Source organism: Cervus canadensis, chromosome 2 (genome assembly GCF_019320065.1).
Source record: "Cervus canadensis isolate Bull #8, Minnesota chromosome 2, ASM1932006v1, whole genome shotgun sequence".
Lineage (NCBI taxonomy): Eukaryota > Metazoa > Chordata > Mammalia > Artiodactyla > Cervidae > Cervus > Cervus canadensis.
In genome coordinates, this window is record NC_057387.1 from 25264469 (window position 1) to 25280813 (window position 16345).

A 16345-nucleotide genomic window follows, 5' to 3' on the forward strand; every position below is an offset into this window, starting at 1 on the left:
GATCTTCCCAACCCAGGGATTGAACCCTCATGCCCTATGTCTCCTGCATTGACAGGCAGCTTCTTCACTGCTAGTGCCACCTGGGAAGCCCCTTGTGCCATATAGAAGGTCCTTATTAGTTGCTGTTGTTATTTAGTTGCTAAATTGTGTCTCACTCTTCTGCGATCCCATGGACTGTGTAGCCCACCAGGTTCCTCCATCCATGGGATTTCCCAGGCAAGAATACTGGAGTGGGTTGCCATTTCCTTCTCCAGGGGATCTTCCCCCATCCAGGGGTCGAACCAAAGTCTCCTGCATTGTGAGGTAGATTCTTTACCACTGAGCCACCAGGGAAGTCCTTCTTATTAGTTACCTATTTTATATATAGTAGAGTGTGTGTCAATCCCAATCTTCCAGTTTAAGGTCCAAGTTCTTACCCATGTTTGCGATCTCTTTCCTGTCCCTCCCCACCCCTAGTTAGAGTTTGTTACATTTCCATGTTAATCTCTCATTTCTCCCCTTCATAAATCTGACCCTTAAAATCAAACCAAAGATACTCTATACATTGTGCTCTACATGGAACTATCTCTGCCCTCAGACTACTGTTTACTCCAACTTCTATCAAAATATTTCCTGACATTCTGAAAGTTTAAATGACACCTCTTTTGTGAAATTGTCTCTGATTTCTCATTGCCCACAGCACTTCACTGCGTTGAGGGGGAGGTAAAAATTGAAAGCTAGCATGATAGAAGTCTGAACCAAGCCTACCAGGAATACCAGTTTCTCCAGACCTGTCTGATGAGTGGGGAGCCTTCCACAAGCACAATCTGCATGACGTAGCTGCAGGAGAAAGGGGGCCTGTGATGAAGACATTTCAGGGGTTCCTGGGAGCTGAGAATGGGAAGTGGAGAGCATAGTGTGAGGTTTGTCTCCCATATTGGTTCCAGATTGGCCAGCGTTTCGGCCCTATAGAGAAAAAGGAGACGATGAGTGAACACCAAGGGAGCAGTGTTCACAAGAGAATCTTTAGAGATATGGGGGCACAAGCAACCTTGAATCTGTTTGCAATCGAAGCAGAGTATCATGCAAAGACAGAATGAGGTTGGCCACTCTCCCAGTCTTAGAGTCCAGCTTTGGCATCTCATGGGCTCCAGCATTGCAGGGGGAGCCCATAGATCTGATCAGAGCAGTGGGAAGTCCTGTGGGAAGGGACTTGTCTGTGAGTTCATCTGAATTCCCAGAATCTGATGGAAGCCTCAGAAAGGCTTTAAGAATGCTTTATAGATGGCCAAGACTCTGTAAGGACTTCCCTGCAGCTCAAATGGTAAAGAATCTGCCTGCAATGCAGGAGACCAGAGTTCAATCCCTGGGTCGGGAAGATCCTCTGGAGAAGGGAATGGCAACCCACTCCAGTATTCATGCCTGGAGAATTCCATGGACAGAGAAGCCTGGCGGGCTACAGTTCATGGGGTCACAAAGAGTCGGACGCAGCTGAGCGACTAATGCACACACACACACAAGACTCTCTGTAAACCTGGGGCACAAGTCTGTAGAATTTGAATTATTAGTGTTGATTCAATTTCATTTATGTGCACAGACAAGGAAAAACTTGGGTTATGCAGATGTTCACTTATGACTTGAAATGGTTTAAAACTTATCTTCACGCAAGTATCTGATTTGATTACCTCATAACAGCCAGAAGAGGTGGATACAATTATCGCCAGATTTTTCTGATATTAGTGGATTTGAGCACAGTATTGGTTGTGGAAAGAGTCTAGATTTACTGTCAGCGGGCCTAATATTGAGCCCTTTCTCTTCTACATATGACTGGGTGATCCTGAGCTTTAATTTCTTACTGGCAGGAGAAGAGTAACAATTCATTTCACATGGGGATGCTCTGAGATGATGAACAACTCTTGTGCAATTGTGAGAAATGATCATGGTACATGATTTTCTACCTATGGTATTCACTTTCTGCCATGAGTCAGTTGTTTCCATACATGTCTCCAGAGACTGAAAATACTAAAAGGAATGTATTCATGCCTTATTCCTCTCTGCGTCATCTCACGCTGCAACTTAGGATGGTGTGGAGTCCCTCAGGGTGATGTGTTTCTCATCTTCAGTGGGAATGTGCAGGAAAGGATTCATGCTTCAGAACTACTGGGACTAGACACCAATCCGGAGAGCCTAAAATTATTTATTAAAGTCATCAGCTGTATAACAGAGACAGATACAACTGCTCAAATCAAGCTTCCTAGGAACATAATACATGGCTAAGATAAAACATAAGCTACTGAAGGAGAGCAGGGAGTGGCCAGTTTTTTCCATGAAAGGTCAGAGAGTAAACATTTTAGGTTACTGTGGCAACTACTTTATTCAGCCATTATATCATATCAGCAGCCATAGATAATATGTAGGCAAATGAGAGTGTCTGTATTCCAACAAATTGCATTTAAAAAAACAGGTGGTGGGTCTGTTTTTGGCCTGTGGGCTACAGGTAGCCAACTCCTGAGGCAGAGGTTTGTCCTGTTGCCACGGAGGATTTACTGACACAAGAAGCCGAAAGTGGTGACATAAAATAGTTGAAGTCACTGAGTAAAAGTAAAGATCTCTGTGAAGTCTAAAAAACTAAAAAGAACAAGCCCATAATCAGAGAGATTCCATATAAAATGCCTACTGAATTGAATAAAAGCAAATTTTATTCTAAAAAGTTCAGAAAGGTAAAAAGAAGACACACAGGTTTTAGCTGCCAGAAAACTACTATGGGCCAAACAGCATGATGTGACTTCTTAGAAAATCTAATGTGCTCCAGCCCCCATTAAGGAAAGCAGAGCGTCCAGAACAAAACAAGGTGATCATCCCAGGGGAACGGGGCTATGTCTGCCCAAGTCACAATAGCAACCTTTGCAACCCAGGAAGTGCTCACTGGACAATAAATCTGCTCCAGGTGGAGCAGTTGCATATCTGAGTGTCTGTTCTGTGCAATCTCTGTGCTGAATTCAAATGTGAAGAACTGCTGTTTGAGCTGAGAGCTGAAAGGCAGTATCCAGGTAGTGAGGGAGAACAGTGTTTGGGGGAGAGGGTACCCGGGCAGGGGCAGCTCTAGAATCTACTCTGATTCTCTGATGGAGCTCCATTCCACTCTTTTCCTTCAATATCCATTTAAAATAAAGGTTTCTGGGAAAAATGGTGGGGGTACAGAAGGCATCACACTTTCTAAGATATCTTAACATTAGCCTTGTTTTTGCAAAACTTTGTTCCCTTTTCCTGAGAAGGAAGAAATAAATGCACTAACCTGTTTAAGAAAACATTTGGAATATTTCAAATAGGGCTACAAAGGAAGATGAATTCAAGGAACCTGTAGGTCTGCAGTGGGAGTTCTCATAGTCACCAATAATCCCCTTGCAAAGGAACTAATTATGTTTGGAGAAGATGTGTGTGCCTGATAAAATAATTAAAAATAAATTGCCCTCCTTGGAAATCCAAATTAATGAGTGTTAGAGCAACCCTGTTGGTCACATAGCTAATAAATAGACGTGTTTTCTCAAGTCTGTTAGGTGGCACTGATTGATTTCCAATTCTGGCTACAACAGGGCCTGCACAGCTTTTGAAACAAAGGTGAGGGGACCTCAGGCTCAGTGGGGACAGTTGGTTTCTCTTAGGGGATGGTGGTTGAAAGTCATCAGCCATGACACCCCCATCCCCCAGCCCCTGACTTTTCCTGGCTGAGAAGAGAGGACACAGAGGAGCCAGCCTGACCCACTGCTCCCCCGGAGCTCCTAGTCCCTGCCAGAGCAGGGCAGGAGAGAGGCCCTGTTAACCCTCTGCCCTCACATAACTACCACAGCCCCTTTTCCGGCTGCTCAGTGCTGTCAGGTCAAGGAAAATAAGGCCTTTGGCTAAGAAGAGCCAGGAGCCAGATGGACCTTTGGGTGTGGGAAGATATGAGGGAGATATGAGGCCTTGGGGAGCTGACTAGACCACTGTTGCAAAAAAAAATTTTTTTTTAATTTTTTTCTTACCAATGAGTTACTAAGTCTTATGGAGAAAAAAGAAAGAAAGGCTACAAAATACTTTATCCTTTCATTAAGGAACCCATACTGATTAAGAACTTACTCTGCCAAGCTTGCTTGTGAGCAGCTTTTAGAGAAGGGATGGAGATGGGGTGGAGGAGAAGATGGGATTTCTGTCTTCAAGGCTGTCACAGTCTGGTTGGGAGGCACATTTGATCTGAATGAAGGGCACATTCCCAACTTCTCTTGCCTTGCTGGCATCAGGTCCTTTCCTATGCCTCTGATCTGGAGGCAAAGATTACCTAGAGCCAGGGTGGCTGGACCGCCGAGTGTTCTCCAGAGAATCAGTGACCTAAGAGAGCAAGGCGAAAGAAGCATGGCCCTGGAGTCTGTCATGGGATCTCACTTAACCCCCAGTGGCTGAGTGAGGGAGGTACTCTTCTCCTTACAGGTCTTCCAGATGAGGAGCCCAAGCCTTGGGAGATGTGGCAAATGTAAGACCAGGTTAGTGCCACCTAGCTCCTGGGGGGGATGCAAGGGAGTGATTAGATAAAATACTAAGAAACACTTAACCGTTCCTGGAACCACAAACACGCTCAATACATGTTCCCTCTGAGTCCTAGGTACTTTACCCCAGGCCACAGACTCAGAGAAGGACAGAACCAGGGGGCGCGCCTATCCCGGGCAGTCCAGTTCCAAAGTCTTTCCTCTTCGTGGGCACCACTCAGGATTCAATTGTCTTCACCATAGTCTCCCATCCTGTTTGTGGTCCTGCCTCCAGCTCCTTTCAAGTTCACCCAGAGGCTCTGTTCTTTCTGCATGCTTAGACTCAGAGCTGACAACTTCTTGGCCTTCCAGTACAGGCAGAGGAGGGACATGAGCAGAAAGACGAGTATGACGAAGGGGCAGATGAATAGGAAATAGACTAAAGGTGCTGACGAGCAGATCCTGGAAGGAAAGTTGGGCTCTGTACCAAAAAGGAAGAAAATAAAGAGAATCATTAGTCTCCAGCTTATTTGTACTCATCAATTATAAACACTTCTGGGATTTATTGTTACAGGAAAATATATGTAAAAATAACGGGGCCAGATAGCAGGGGGCCCCTTAAATCACACTCGAGGAGCCAAGGAAAGGGAGTTGGGAGAAGAGGGCTCTAGGGCGGCTTCTGCCAGCCCGACTCCCCCTCACCCAGCAATTTCCAACCACCAGAGGTTCCGATGACCTACTTAAAACTAACAGCCAGAAATGAAAACAAAACAAAAAAGAAAACCTCTCCTTTAATCTTCTTTCCTCAGAAAAGATATCTATAATTCAACCCTCGTTCCCAACTCTGTTGCCAATCCTGAATTTTTAACTGAGTTATTCCCACTGCTGCTTCTGAAACACACACACAGGCGCGCGCACACACACACACACACATTCTACACTGCCCTTATATAACAAGTAAGTAAGTAAAGTCACTCAGTTGTGTCCGACTCTTTGCAACCCCATGGACTGTAGCCTACCAGGATCCTCCCGTGGGATTTTCCAAGCAAGGGTACTGGTGTGGGTTGCCATTTCCTTCTCCAGAGGATCTTCCCCACCCAAGGATTGAACCTGGGTCTCCCGCATTGTAGGCAGACGCTTTACCGTCTGAGCCACCAGGGAAGTCTAACATAACAAGAGCACCCACAAATGAGAAGCACCATCCCTTCCTGAATCTCCAAATTGGTCTCTCATCCCCTGGCGCCCCCTACCTCAACCCCATTCAGCTCCTTCGCCTCTCCCTCTTACTGTTGCCTCTATCTGGTAAGCCCTCTGCTCCCCTATCACATCCTCATCTATCATATCCTATAGCCTCTGGGTCCTGCCGGCCTCACTCTCCATCACAGTGGCCTTCCCACCTTGCCTCAGGCACAGTTTTTCTCTTCTTTCTATGCTCTTCTCACACATACCTTTGTTTAGACTTCTTTCATTCCCTTTTAACCATCTTTGTCATCACAGTTTCTCCAGCAGGTCTCACAGTGTCCTTTGTTTCCATAGCCCCTGCAGTGCCTAGCACGTGTGCCTTGATAATGCTTACTGATCTGAATTAAACTGGCTTGCCTGCAACCTCATGGGCAAAGGCTACTATATAAAGGCAGGCTGAAGCATCTGGCAGCTGCAGCCCACGGGGAAGTGCTATCAGCACGCAGACACGCAGAGCACGCACCAGCAGCCCCGGGGGGTTCCTGGCCATGCAACCAAGAAAGCAAAGGCGCGCGGACTGCCAACACCGCAGGCTCTGGGAAGCAGTGCCCTGAGTTACTAGTCAAAGGACGGGGATTTCGTCCCTCAGTGCAGATAGACACACGCTTAAAGAGACACCAACTATTAAATGCAGCCTTCCAACTACGTTTATTTACCACAGGATATTCAAAATCAGGGCTGTTCTGAAAAATCTGATGTTAATGGTAGCTGTGCTTTTATTGGAAAATTGCAATGACCTAAGCACTTTCTTCTTCAGAGGTAAAACTATAGGATTCATGGGATTACAGATGCCTAGAGATGAAGACAACAGGTTCTTGTGACATGTCCTTGTGACCAACATCATGCTGCAAGAATTCCATTTTTGGCATTGTTAATACATTTTGTACCTTGAAGAATGTCTCTTTGTGGGAAGTCAAGAAAGAATCTAAACCTAGGTACAGCTCCTGCATTTGTAAACTTCTGGAGGAGGCCCATGTCTTATGCATTTTTTCCTCCCGAGTAGCACTTTGTTCACAGGTCATCAGTGGAGATTTAAGAATGAGACAATTGCATGAGTGATTTGCACACACAGGAACTCAGGAGTCACCGCCATGATGTTCCCCAGAGTACAGATCATCACTGAACATAAGGCTGGCAGCTTTGAACAGGGCTGGCAAGGAGCTACAAGGGTTTGCTCCCTGGCTTTTCTCTGGCCTCATTTATATTCTCCACCCTAAATCTGGCTTTTGTTTTTGAAAGGGTGGGCAATGATAAAGCTAGACTTTGAATTCTTTCTCACTCCTTTCCACATCCTTCCTGACCCTTCTCTCCAAGGCCCTCCTATAATAATTCTCCTAGGTCTTATCTGAATACATCTGAAAGCATATAGTTAGGAAGGTACAGAGTGCAATGTTAAAAAAGAATGGTGCTATAGAGACCAGTGAGCAAGAGTTCTGGCCTTGCTACTTCACACTACTCATGTAGGGAGTAGGGATTGAGTATCTACTTTGTCTCAAAGATAGCTGGGTTCAAATCATGGCTCTAAAACTTAGCATTATTGACTTTGGACAAGTTACTTATCCTCTCTTTCTAATCATCAGAAATCTAATCTTGTCGATCAAATGAGGATAATAATTTCCAGAGTTATAATGAGATAAGGCTGAGTAAAGCATTAAACAGTGCTTGGCACATTTGTTGAATCAACAAAGAATAAATAGCAGCTAGAAAGCTGCTAACAAAGTTAGGAAAATCACAAGCAAATTTTCCCCAAGAGACCAGGCAGAAAAGAGGGCGGCAGGCTTGACTCTGTCTTTCCACAGCCCAAGCCTCTCCCTTAAATCTCTGATCTCTCTGTCCCCAGGGTAGGAAGACATTCAGTTGAGAGTCAGATGATTACTTGTGAGACTCTGGCTTCCTTTTCCAATCATGGGAAGCAGAGAATTGGGAGTTAAGAGTCCCACAGCACCCATGTGTCACTGCTGCTAGGATGGTGGCATGCTGATGGGGAGACAGGGCCGGCACAGAGAAGGTGGAAAGAAACTTGGCTCTTGGATTTTTCTGCCACTGAGACTCTAACCTTCAGCATGAAGGGACTGCCAGAGGGCCTGACTATATAAATGGGGAGGAGGCTGCTTGAGTTCAAGCCACCTGTCATCCAAGGACGACAAAACAGACCCCTCACAGTGCTGAATTGGCCCACAGCTAGAAGCTGTCAGCTCCAGTGCCTCTAAATGACCTCTCCTGGGAGGGCAGCACTTGCCCTGGGTCCCACAGTCACTGTTCCCACCATCTGCCTCTCACCCATTTCTGGATGAGCATTAGTGACATTCAAAACCATTAAGGTTTGGCGTTTTGAAGCAATCCAAGTAAGTGCCCTGTGCTCCAAGCACAAGGCCTCTAAGGCAGAGCCAAAAGTGTGATGAGAATGCTTCATCACAAGCTTTAGTTTGTAACTTGCTTCTACCTTGCAGCCAAGCATATCATGAGGAGCGTTCTTGTCTGATACTATGCCAGATATACTGATTTTTGGGCTTCCCCGGTAGGCTAGCAATAAAGAACCAGCCAGCCAATGCAGGAGATGTAAGAGACGCAGGTTCTATCCCTGGGTTGGGAAGATCCCCTGGAGGAGGGCATGGCAACCCACTCTAGTATTATTGTCTGGAGAATCCCAAGGACAGAGGAGCCTGGCGGGCTACAGTCCATAGCGTCGCAAAGAGTCGGACATGACTGAAGCAACTTAGCATGGAAACAGGCATAAAGACTCTGGAGAAGAAAAGTAGAGGATAATGAGGGGGCTATCAACTCCCCCTCAACCCCAACCCACCCTTGGGCAACTGACATGCCAGGTGTGGCCATATGAGAGAGATGGCTCCTGCCAAGAACTAAGGCAAGGTTAGGTAACGTGATACAAGTGCATCCCAGAATAAGTGAGCCCCTGACAGCACTGGTTTCAACTCCATTAAGACTCGCTTGCCCATTCTTTCATCAAGCATTTGTTGAACTGAGCACTGTGTGCCAGGCCTTGTTGAAAGCACCAGGGTAGCATTGATAAATGACACATCCTCTCCAGAAACATCAGTGTGATAGGGGCTCAAGTCTCCTATGAGGACTCGCTTTCTAAATATATCCTTACCACCCAAAAGCTGGGAAATAGTAACAAACACCATACTGCTACAAATAATCCAGCACCCAGAAAGCCTTATAACCTTGCCTATTAATTAATCAGAGAATTCTCTAGCATGAGATACAAAACGACTCAGGTAGTTGCTAGCCCCTGCGTTGGCTTAGTCATAGCTAAGGAAGTAAGATGGAGAGGAAAACGCAAGGTGAGATCCACCAGGGAAACACCTCTCCATTTTCTGCCTTCACAGGAATCGCATGCTTCATAGTTTTATTAAGTAGCTCCAAACTAACCCAACCCAGAAATGATAAACAGAGATGGTAGAAAACCATTTGAGAAGTGAGAACTGGTAGCCTATTGTATTTGACCTGAACTTTATTAATATACAGAGCTGGTCCTGACCAGGAGGGCAGCTATACGGATTCAGTAAGTGTATTTGAGCCTGTTCTGTGTGCCAGGAACTATGCTGGGGCTGAGAACAAGACACTCAGTCTTTGCCTTCCCAGAAGGTATTGTCTGGTCCTGATGATGGATGTTAAACAAGTGTGATGACTAAGAGACACAAGTAAGTCACTGAGAATGAGGCAGTTAAGTTGGTTGGTGAAGGATTAGTGGGTGTTGACTAGGGACAGATAACATGAAGGAGAATTCCAATCAGGAGGTGGTATAAATTCATTCAAGCTGTTGGACTGTCAGTCTTGTCCACTCTCTTCTAACCTTCCTCTTCTGATTCTCCATGGCTCTTTTCTCTCTAGAATATAAACGTGCTCAAGTCCCTACTAACTTCAAACCAAAACAGAACAAAGCAAAGCTTCAGCGAACCTCTTGCCTTTTGTTCTTGTCTCTCTCCTTTTACATCAAAGCTCTTGAAGGACTTTCCTGGTGGTCCCATGGTTAAGAACCCACCTTCCAATGCAGGGGACATGAGTTTGGTCCCTGGTTGGGGAACTAAGATTGAAGGAGTCTTTTGGGCCTAGAAAAGAGAACAACAGTCTCAAAGGCCCCTTGCTGAATCATCTAACTTCGGAGAAAACAAAACAGAACCTTAGTTCTACCCTGATGCTCCAGGCTAGTTGCATCTATCGGGGACTTATCAACCCCTGTCCAGAAACCTTCCACCCCCTACACCTGCCCAGAAGACTTATCACCCCCTGCCCAACTACAAATGTCATCTCAACAAAAGAATACTCAAAATATCCCGCCTGATTAACGTTTCCCTTATCACTTCCACAAACCTCCCTATAAGCATGAAGCCTCCCTGATCCCTCTCGGCGCTCAGCCTGGTCGTTAGGCCGACTGTCGCCCCTCTTTGCCTGAATAAAGGTAACCTACTTCTGTTGAGGTCATCTTTCCTTTTCTGCCTCGCCCGAACTATGCCTTACAAAGATCCCACATGCTGTAGCGCAACTAATTCCATACACTGCAACAAGAAGTCCTTGCACCGCAACTAGAGAAAGCCCATAAACTGCAATGAAGACCCAGTGCAGCCACACACACACACATACACACAAGCTCTTAAAAGCATGAGCTGGATTTGATGTGTCCACTTTCTCCGTGCAGTCTGATTTTACTACTTTTCTGTGATTGTCCTATGTTGTCAAACCCAATGGATATTTTCCTATTTTTCCTATTTCCTACCCTCGCCACTTTTGGTGTCTGTGATACTACCAAACCCCAGTTCTCCTATCTATGGCTCCTCCTTCCGTTCTCCTTCACAGGCTTCTCTTCTGCAATCCCCTGAGAAATAGTGATATCTCAGGGGTCCGCCCTTGGGCATCATTATAGACTATAAGTTGATGATTTCTAATCTATAACTCTGGCAGAGATCTCACTTGGAAATTCCAAAGTTTATTGGATAGATCTCCCTAGATAACTCACTGGTACTCCAAACTCAATTCCAGCCCAACTTATTCAAAACTGAACTAATCTTCCTCTTTAGACCCTTTTCTTATATTACTTCATCAGTGACTGTCCCCACTGTACCAGAAACCTGGTATTTATTCTTGATTCTCTTCTTCTGCTCATTCACCCTCTACATACACACATATGCATGCGTGCTCAGTCACTTCAGTCATGTCCAACTCTTCGTGACCCCATGCACTATAGCCTGTCAGGCTCCTCTGTCTGCAGGATTCTCCAGATAAGAATACTGGAGAGGGTTGCTGTGCCCTCCTCCAGGGGATCTTCCCAACCCAGGATCAAACCCACGTCTCCTGAATCTTCTGCTCTGCAGGCAGGTTCTTTACTGCTGAGCCACTGGGGAAGCCACAGACACATAATCAGTCTCTAAATCCTGAAGACGCCATCTCCTAATATGGAATGCAGAGTGCTGTCCTCTCAGCCCTCGTGGCACTGACTTCATTCAGTCCTGCATCTTGTCTCACCTGGGCCCCTACAGTCAATTTCAAATAGTTCTCCCGGCTCTGTGCCTGCCTCGCTTCCAATTCACTTTTAACCTTGTTCCCAGGGGGAGCTTTCTAAAATGCAAATCTGACATGTCACTACCCTGCCTGAATTTATTCAACGACACTCTGTAACTTCCATGATAAAGCTCACCTTTCTTGGCTCTGTACAGAGGACCCACTTGACATCAGTACCCTTTCCATCTCCTGAGCCTCCTCTTTTGCCATCCTACCACAATTTCTCTGATCATCTTGCATATCCTTTCCTTTTCCCAAAATATGTGCTTTCCTTTGTATAGCCCCACACAACATTCCCAGATCCCCTCCCCACCTAGCCCTGCTTTTGCTCCATCCTTAGTATCCTGAGACTACTTCATTCATGACTCCTGTTATGTTGGACTCTCCTTCCCCTACCAGCCTCAACTCTATGGGAACAGACTTCATAATATATTTTTTTATGTGTCCTTAGAATCTCACATGGTTACTTATCGAACAAATTAAAATATTTTGCCACATAAATAGATATATACAGATGTAGATGTGTGTGTGTGTAGCATGTCTGGAGGCACAAGGGGAAACTGGGGTAACATTTGTTGAGCACTTACAACGTGCCAGGGACTGTGCTAGATACTTCATATGCATTTGTATTATGACCCTCATTTTATGAGGAAGCTGAGTAACCAGGGGATGACTTCACAGCTAGTAGGGAGGTAGACAGAGCAACAATTTGAGCCTAGGCTTCTCTTTTTCCAAATGCTGGAATTTTTGTTATCCCACACTGTCTCCCTAAATCCCAGAAAGGAATAGTCAGGTAGAGGAAGTGAGGTGTTGTATTATAAAGATTGACTTGGGAACACCTAACTATACTTAACAATGAAAACCCTCAGGTTCTCACGGCACAGGCTTCTAAGCACCTTCACTTGTGAAGAATACAAAGACCATTTGGTTTGTAACACTTTCTTTCCAGAGTTCTTTTTTTAAAAAAAAACCTTATACCTGCTTTCTAAGAATTCCACAAAGATGAACAGTATATATATATATATATATATATACACGCACACACACACAGATATGCTGTGAACAATCCCATCTGTCTCAGGAGAGATGTGCTTTTTAGTCATAGAATATATGCTTTTTACAGTTATTATCTATTCATTCTACTACACAAACTTCTGAATCTACAGAGCCCAGGAATTCCATTGGAAAACATGTATAGAATATGCTCAGGGTGTGGACTTCCTACAATTGTTGGAATGGAAGAAAAGCTGATAGGAAAATCAATTCTGCCTGGAAACTTGGGAGAAGAATCCTGCTGAAGAAGAGTCAGGGGGAGAGAGTGATGGACTCCAGGGAACAGGTTCCACAACTGTGATTTCCACTCCAGAAGCCTTGCTGGGGCTGGGATGCCACTATTACTACTCTGAGACGGTGCCTTTCATTCTCAGTAGCCCTCTTTCCCACCTGTGGACTGTCTCCAAAGCTGGCTGGCACTGTAAGGAGGTCATCTTTATTGATCCTTTCTACTCTTCCTGGCGTGGGGCTCCAAGACCAAACCCCTGCCTCTCCAGTGATCCTCTCTTGCTGTAAGTGCAACCTATAGCTCAGCTCTCGCCTTCTCCTTAAACCCCTGCAGAAAGAAGTTGCAGGGAGGATGAGCAGGCTACGACACCCATCTACCAACTCATTGATCACCTTGGAAGATTTAGTGGTCTGGCTGGAGGAATTTTTGCTTAATGGATGCCTGTCATATGCTTGTCACTGCACTGGCTGGAAGGAACCCCTCTTCTCCTTTACAACCTCTTATTCTGCATGCCTCCTGAAGCTGAGTGCTCAGCAGAATAGATTGGCCGTCCACACAGAGAAGACCATCGTGCCCAATGGTCTTCAAGTCCCTGCATTTTCGCTAGAGCCTGTAAACAAGTGTAAACAAGGGCACACTTCCTCCTGTGATGCCTCTCAAGGTGCAGTTAGGAGAGGCACACCCACTGACTATCATGATCAAAGAGGTAGTAGTTTGTTGAGCACATCAGTAAGAAGCTTGACACTTATTCATTGGGAAAGACTTTTTTTTGGTTGGTTGGTTTTTGACTCAGGGAGCATTAGATGTAGCTGATTTTGGTTGAACAAAGTTACAGACAAAGTCACCATGTCACACTATTCCTCACCCCACTCTCACCGCCGGTCAGTGTTCTGAGATTGGAGTGTCAGCTAGAAGATAAAGCTGTCTGCTTCAAACATTATTTGGTTACTTAAAGGGATACAATATTGATGGCTTTTTTGTTTATGAGGGGAAGTGGGGGAGGAGGTCAGATGCCCTTGACATTTAAACGTCCATGCCAAAACCTCATGTAACCTTGTCTGTCTGAATGAGTTACTATTGAGAGAAATGGAGAAGTCATTTTCTTTCTGTAAATTGTGTTCAGCCTGAGAAGAAGCAAAACATAGCAGGGCAGGCAAGCATAGGAGCAGAGACAGAGATTCTCCTGACTGCGAGCCGTGGCCGATGAACCTCTGGTTACCTGAAGGCAGTACTCTGAGCACCACAGGCTGTGACTCATCTGATGCTTGGCTGACCCACTTGCTTGGGTTGCCGTGGAGCTGCCACTCCGCCACCTTGCACCAGTATTCTCCAGTATCTTCCATCTCCACCCGATGTAGCACCAGGACAAAGTCAGTAGTGGATAAGCGATAAGAGTGAAGGCGCCTCCTGAGCCCCTCTTCACCATATTCCAGCAAGCCATCATGCTGCACGTGCACCAACATCTTACTTCTAGAATCTCGGTGCAAGTACCACATCACAGAGATCAGGGAGGCAGGGCTGATGGCTCCCTCAAGGCTGCAGCAGATGGTCACCTCACTGTGCTCGGAGGCATTTTCTGTCCGGGACACTTTGGAGACGCGTACTTTACTTCCTAGGAAACAAAATGGCAGTAAATTTGAGAGGAACCCAGACTTCAGATTGGACACCTCCTCTGAAAAAAACTTCTTCTCATTGAAGTGATGCTGTCTGATAACCTTTAGATATCAGGTCCTTCATTTTGAACACTTTTCCTTGACCTCTGTCCATCTTCCATATTTGCCAGAACATTCTCTGCTGTGAATCAAACCAGCCACTTTCATTCTTCAGCCCGCCTCTTGTCCACTGGCCCTGTCACTGAAAACCACCCAGGTTTGCAGGGAGCTCTGCCCTGCTGCTTTTATCAATACTTCTCCCGGGTCAACTCTCCCTTCTGCTACTTAGAAAGGCCATTTGAAACTTCCAGTCCTCTCCTCAAGTCCTGTATTCCATCACTACTCCTTTTTCTTAGCAAATTACCTCTTCCCATATACCTAGATATCAACCTCAGGTATGGACACAGGAAAAGAGGAGGTTAGGTGAGAGACTGATCATTTTCATACATGTGTTAGAATATCACTCAAGGGACTTCCCTGGTGGTCTAGTGGTTGAGAATTCATCTTGCAATGCAGGGGACACAGGTTCAATCTCTTGTGGGAGGACTAATATCGCACATACCACAGGGCAGCTAAGCCCAGGAGCTATAACTACTGAGGCCACAACAAAAGATCTTGTGTGCTGCAACTAAGATACAACAGTCAAATAAATATTTTTTTAAAAAGAATACTATTCAAGGAGACTATTTACATTAATAGATTAGATTAAGTTTTTAACAGATTTTGACATTTACTTTTTTAAAATGTTCCCCTGTTAACCAGCAAGTGAGGAATTGGAAGGAAGGCTAGAGTAGTCACAAACAAAATAAAGAAATTATGTTGTTGTTGTTCAGTCACTAAGTCTTGTCCAACTCTTTGTGACCCCACAGACTATAGCATGCCCGTCTCCTCTGTCCTCCACTATCTCTTGGAGTTTGCTCAAATTCATGTCCACTGAGTCTGTGATACTATCTAACCACATCATCCTCTGCTGCCCCCTTCTCTTTTTGCCTTCAATCTTTCCCAGCATCAGAGTCTTTTCCAATGTGCTTGCTAAGTCACTTTAGTCATGTCTGACTCTTTTGTGACCCCATGGACTGTAACCCACCAGGCTTCTCTGTCCATGGGATTCTCCAGGCAAGAATACTAGAGTGGATTCTCCAGAGGATTTTCCTGACCCAGGGATCAAACCTGCGTCTCATATGTCTGCCGCATTGGCAGGTGGATTCTTTACCACTAGCGCCACCTGGGAAGCCCCCCTTTTCCAATGAGTATGTGCTAAATTTTCAGCCCTACTACAAACATATTTATTGGTCTATCTTTAAAAGATTAACTGTGTCTGCTCCTAGATTCTCTTTTAGTTACATCTTTACTCTCTCCTCTTTGTAGAGAAGCCTGTGAAGTATTAGTTTACATGGTACTGTCTCTGCTTCCTCAACTCAAATTACTCTCTACCTTATTGCCATCAGCTTTCCAATCCCATCACTATGCTCTGGCCAAGGTTCCCTCCCAGTAAAGGTGCAATTTCCCAACTCAAGAGACCCTCCAGGATTTTCTGTTCTCTCTGCAGTTTTTGTTACCAAAACCAATTTTCTTCCGAAATCCTCTCCTCCTTTGATTTCAGAGAAAATATCCCTGCCCCCTCCCACAGCTCTGACCAATCCTTCTCCATGTCTTTCCCTGGGGCTTCTTCTTTTTCTCACTTCCTATACCAGGGTAACCAGCTAGCTACCCAGAGCCAGCCACACCCAGCCCACAATTATGTTTTATTTGACATCTTTAGTATTTTAAAAGAATTTGAATTCATTATGGACAGTCTCAAAATGGGTGATGCCACCAAAAAAAAGAGTTCAGGCATTTCTTGATAGAATAAAAGATTGGACAACACTGGGCCCTCATTTCTGAACAGGAAGCACTGGCTCGAGCTAAGAAATGGTGTTCAATTTGTTTTTTTTTTTCAAGACTTTTTTGATGTGGGCCACTTTTAAAGTGTTTATTGAATTTGTTATGATATTGCTTCTGTTTTATGTTTTGGTTTTTCGGCCAGGAGGCATATGGGATCTTATTTACCTGACCAGGGGTGGAACCCACATCCCCTGCATTGGAAGGCAAAGTTTTATTCACTGAACCACCAGGCAAGTCCCTTGGTGTGCACTTTTTTAAAGGGGTGGGCACACATTATCAAGATCCAG

At 45.2% G+C, this 16345-nt stretch overlaps 1 protein-coding gene across 1 annotated transcript in view; it reads right to left on the reverse strand.

The window, feature by feature from the left end:
* Positions 1-2156: 2156 nt before the first annotated feature.
* Positions 2157-16345, reverse strand: part of CD101 (CD101 molecule) — a 39757-nt gene continuing 25568 nt past the window's right edge. Inside the window, exons 8-9 of the mRNA XM_043459749.1 lie at positions 13742-14134; positions 2157-4959 (exon numbers count right to left, since the gene is read on the reverse strand). Of these exons, the coding sequence (XP_043315684.1) occupies positions 4724-4959; positions 13742-14134 (629 nt within the window). The 3' untranslated portion in view covers positions 2157-4723. The remainder of the gene's footprint in view (positions 4960-13741; positions 14135-16345) is intronic.